Source organism: Austrofundulus limnaeus, unplaced genomic scaffold (assembly GCF_001266775.1).
Source record: "Austrofundulus limnaeus strain Quisiro unplaced genomic scaffold, Austrofundulus_limnaeus-1.0 Scaffold118, whole genome shotgun sequence".
NCBI lineage: Eukaryota > Metazoa > Chordata > Actinopteri > Cyprinodontiformes > Rivulidae > Austrofundulus > Austrofundulus limnaeus.
The window spans coordinates 1,175,285-1,179,391 of record NW_013952520.1 but is presented as its reverse complement, the minus strand read 5'-3'; the positions used below and the strand labels follow the sequence as shown (position 1 = coordinate 1,179,391).

Below are 4,107 nucleotides of genomic sequence, written 5' to 3'. Positions count from 1 at the left end.
CGTCTTCGTTTTCACGTTTACGACGAAAATTATTACCAGCCGCGTTCAGCCAATGGCGGGGAAGCACTGAAGCTTTCTATTAGCTGGCATGTGTGTCAGTAAAAAACGCGTGTATCACATAGCCAATAGGCGATCGAGTTTCTGCCTAGGGGGCGGGTCATCACGCTATAAAGCGGAGAGTTGCCTTTCAGACGTCGCATTTTACAGGAAAATCTACATTTGAGCAGACGTCTCGCACCGTTCATCCAGCAAAATGAGGGAAATTGTGCATCTTCAAGCCGGCCAGTGTGGTAACCAGATTGGTGCCAAGGTAAGTACATCTGCTAACACTTTGGATGGTTTTTAATACATTTTAGGCAGGAAATCCTGACATTTTCTCATTGAACGCCGSTTCTTTGTGCTCTGTGAGCTCAAGCAACCACACCCTAGGAATAACGTCATGCCTTACTTAAAAGAAAATTACGTTGAGCACTCCTGGAAAGCTAATCATTAATTATAATATATCATGTGAGTAGTATATTATAATTTTGTTAGACAAATTAAACAATTTTAAAATATTTTTGTAAGCTAAAGCTGTATTAAAATCCGTATGTTTTTCATACACTTTACTAATGAAATGACTGGTAGTGATTATGTCAAAGATTAGTTTAGGTGATCCTGTTCTTTAGGTTATTTCTTTGCAAATAAGAAAAGCAGAAGTAACCTTAACGATTACTTGGTGGATAAAAGCGGATAATGTGAAGCTTAAAAAACGGATTCGTCAAGCTAAGTTGAAGTTTTCTTTATATATATTTTTGTGTATTTTATATATATACACTTTTTTTTTTTCTTGTGGTAAGGAACAGGCATTATGCCGGCTGGTAGAGGCCTTGTTGTAAAGCTTAAGCACCGCCCGCCCCGGCTCTTTCCTGTAGGGGCGGTTAGTGACGTAGGAGGAAGTTTAAAATTCAGAAATCTGGCAGCCAATGAGCTTCGAGGCCGCGCGCGGCTTAACCACGTTGCGGCGGGAAAACCGGCCATTTTCTTAAAAAAATAAATAAAAGCTCAAATGCTTTCATGAGCACCCAGTATGCTGCAATCTACTGAAATCGGCTCATTATTGCAAATGCATGACAAATCCCATTCTGTGTTCAGCTTTGATTCAGTCACCGCTATAATTCATCAACAATCTGATCAGACTTCAGCAGTTAGGATGGTGCCTGCAGAGGAATTTATACAGCTTGATTTTAAAAACTTGTTTTGTGTTCTCTTAGTTCTGGGAGGTTATCAGTGATGAGCATGGCATTGACCCAACTGGTACCTACCATGGTGACAGTGACCTCCAGCTGGACAGGATCAACGTTTATTATAATGAAGCTTCAGGTGTGTATGTTTATGTATTATGATCTTCTCATTTGGATTTTGTGTAACAACAGTATTTTATATCCTGTATAGGTGGTAAATATGTCCCCCGTGCCGTGCTTGTGGATCTGGAGCCTGGCACCATGGACTCTGTGAGGTCTGGACCTTTTGGGCAGGTCTTCAGACCAGATAACTTTGTTTTTGGTAGGTTTTAATGAGTAAATTAGTGCACTACGGTAGATGCTGCCTGGAAAAGTGACCCTTTTTTAAAGTCTATTTGTAATTTGCAGGTCAGAGTGGTGCTGGCAACAACTGGGCCAAAGGCCACTACACAGAGGGTGCAGAGCTGGTAGACTCTGTCCTGGATGTGGTGAGGAAAGAGGCAGAAAGCTGCGACTGCCTGCAGGGTTTCCAGCTTACACATTCCCTCGGTGGTGGTACAGGGTCTGGGATGGGCACCCTGCTGATTAGCAAGATTCGTGAAGAGTACCCCGACCGCATTATGAACACCTTTAGTGTGGTTCCCTCTCCTAAAGTGTCAGATACTGTGGTAGAGCCCTACAACGCCACGCTGTCAGTCCATCAGCTCGTAGAAAACACAGACGAGACGTACTGCATTGACAATGAGGCCCTCTACGACATCTGCTTCCGCACACTCAAACTCACAACTCCCTCCTACGGTGACCTCAACCACCTGGTTTCTGCAACGATGAGCGGCGTCACGACCTGCCTCAGGTTCCCCGGGCAGCTCAACGCCGACCTGCGCAAGCTGGCGGTCAACATGGTGCCGTTCCCCCGTCTGCACTTCTTCATGCCGGGCTTCGCTCCCCTCACGAGCAGAGGCAGCCAGCAGTACAGGTCGCTCACMGTCCCCGAGCTCACCCAGCAGATGTTCGACGCCAAGAACATGATGGCCGCCTGTGACCCGCGCCACGGCCGCTACCTGACCGTGGCCGCCATCTTCCGCGGSCGCATGTCCATGAAGGAGGTGGACGAGCAGATGCTGAACGTGCAGAACAAGAACAGCAGCTACTTCGTGGAGTGGATCCCCAACAACGTCAAGACCGCCGTCTGCGACATTCCTCCACGAGGCCTCAAGATGGCCGCCACCTTCATCGGCAACAGCACGGCCATCCAGGAGCTGTTCAAGCGCATCTCAGAGCAGTTCACGGCCATGTTCAGGCGCAAGGCTTTCCTCCACTGGTACACCGGAGAGGGTATGGATGAGATGGAGTTCACGGAGGCTGAGAGCAACATGAACGACCTGGTGTCAGAGTACCARCAGTACCAGGACGCCACTGCTGAGGAGGAGGGAGAGTTTGAGGAAGAAGGTGAGGAGGAGCTGGCCTAAGCTTATTGTYCATGTCTTGTCAGCTTTTCCTGTTAAGGTGTCACAATGTGTGTGTTTGTGTCTGAATAAAATTCTAAATCATTCAGATTGTCCTTTTATTATTATTGTGCTATGAACATGAGAACAGGTGTAAGTTAATGCTGGACAATAGTGTAGCAAGTAYAGCTTTTACTCTGAAATAATGTGGATTTAAAATGAGCTTCAGCTGATGCTATATGCAGTTGTAACCAGCAGATGGCAGTGGTGGAGTAATGGTTCTCCACAACAAGCAGCTGAGGATGCAACCAGCCAATGCTAGAAGTGTCCAGAAGCAGRCTTGTTTCGCTCAACCCTCCAGGTCTGTCTTCAAAGCGTGTTATAAAGCCTCCCTGTCAGGCACCAGAGAAAAGGGTAACTTCATACCATGCAGTCTGATACTAAACACTAAAGGATGAAATGACTGGCAAATCTAGTAATGCAAAAAGAGGGCTTGAGACGAATAACCAAAACTAAAGGACTGATAATTTAACAAACTGAACAGTGTTTGGAGCTAATTCCAAAACAAGTTTAAAGACTTTGAATTTTAAAGAAGTTATGCTAACATTTGTAGTGCTGTAGCACTAATGTATTTGCTGATCGTGTTTAATATAGAACTRCCGGCAGTCTTTCTGCAGAGCTGCATTACTGGAGAAGTTCCATGTGATTAAAACATGGAGGTGTATGTTAGGAACAGCTGGAGTGGAAACCACGTGACCTACTGTAGAGGCTCAGCATTATGGGCAGGAGTCTGGATTTACAATTACTGTACATAACCTAGCAGAAAAAAGACAGTCATAAAAACTTGAGAAAATTCACATGTGCGTATAATGTAATCTGTTTTAAAAAAAAATAGCTGTGTTATGGATGTACCAACAGAATATAAACAGGAAAGCATCTAATTTCACAACACAAGCAAATTTGATCTTGTTTAGCTTGTGATCTGAAAATRAGCTCAAAGCAGATTTAATCATTTAACTGGTTAGCAGGACTATTAGCTGGTGTAGCATACATGAGTGTAGCACTGCTGAGTCATGCTACAATTTAACACAAATGATTAAATAATGTAAACTGATTTAGGCAATATTTACAGTGTAAACAAATATTTTTTATAGAGGAACCTGACCTGATGAGAAGATGGTTAGCTAATATTTTCGTCCTATAACTAGGTATACAGAAACAGTTTTCTAAGTGTTTACTAGTAAATATTTATAAATATTATGTTTGATAGTCAGAAATAATAGACTTTATGACTCAACGTTATAATTTTTCAACTAGCTTAAATCTAAGTTAGGGCATGACTTCAGGTCTGGTTTAGATCATTGTTATTTATAAATTATATATTTTTCCTCATATATATACACTCACCGGCCACTTTATTAGGTACACCTGTCTAACTG

General features: G+C 43.3%; 1 protein-coding gene across 1 annotated transcript; it reads left to right on the top strand.

Annotated features, from left to right (window-relative positions):
• The first annotated feature begins 202 nt into the window (after window positions 1-202).
• On the top strand, window positions 203-2,777 carry tubb2b (tubulin, beta 2b). Its single transcript, XM_014014704.1, has 4 exons — window positions 203-310; window positions 1,254-1,362; window positions 1,435-1,545; window positions 1,632-2,777. The coding sequence occupies exons 1-4, from the start codon at window positions 254-256 to the stop codon at window positions 2,690-2,692; spliced, it is 1,338 nt and encodes a 445-aa protein (XP_013870158.1). The 5' UTR covers window positions 203-253; the 3' UTR covers window positions 2,693-2,777.
• The last annotated feature ends 1,330 nt before the right edge of the window (window positions 2,778-4,107 follow it).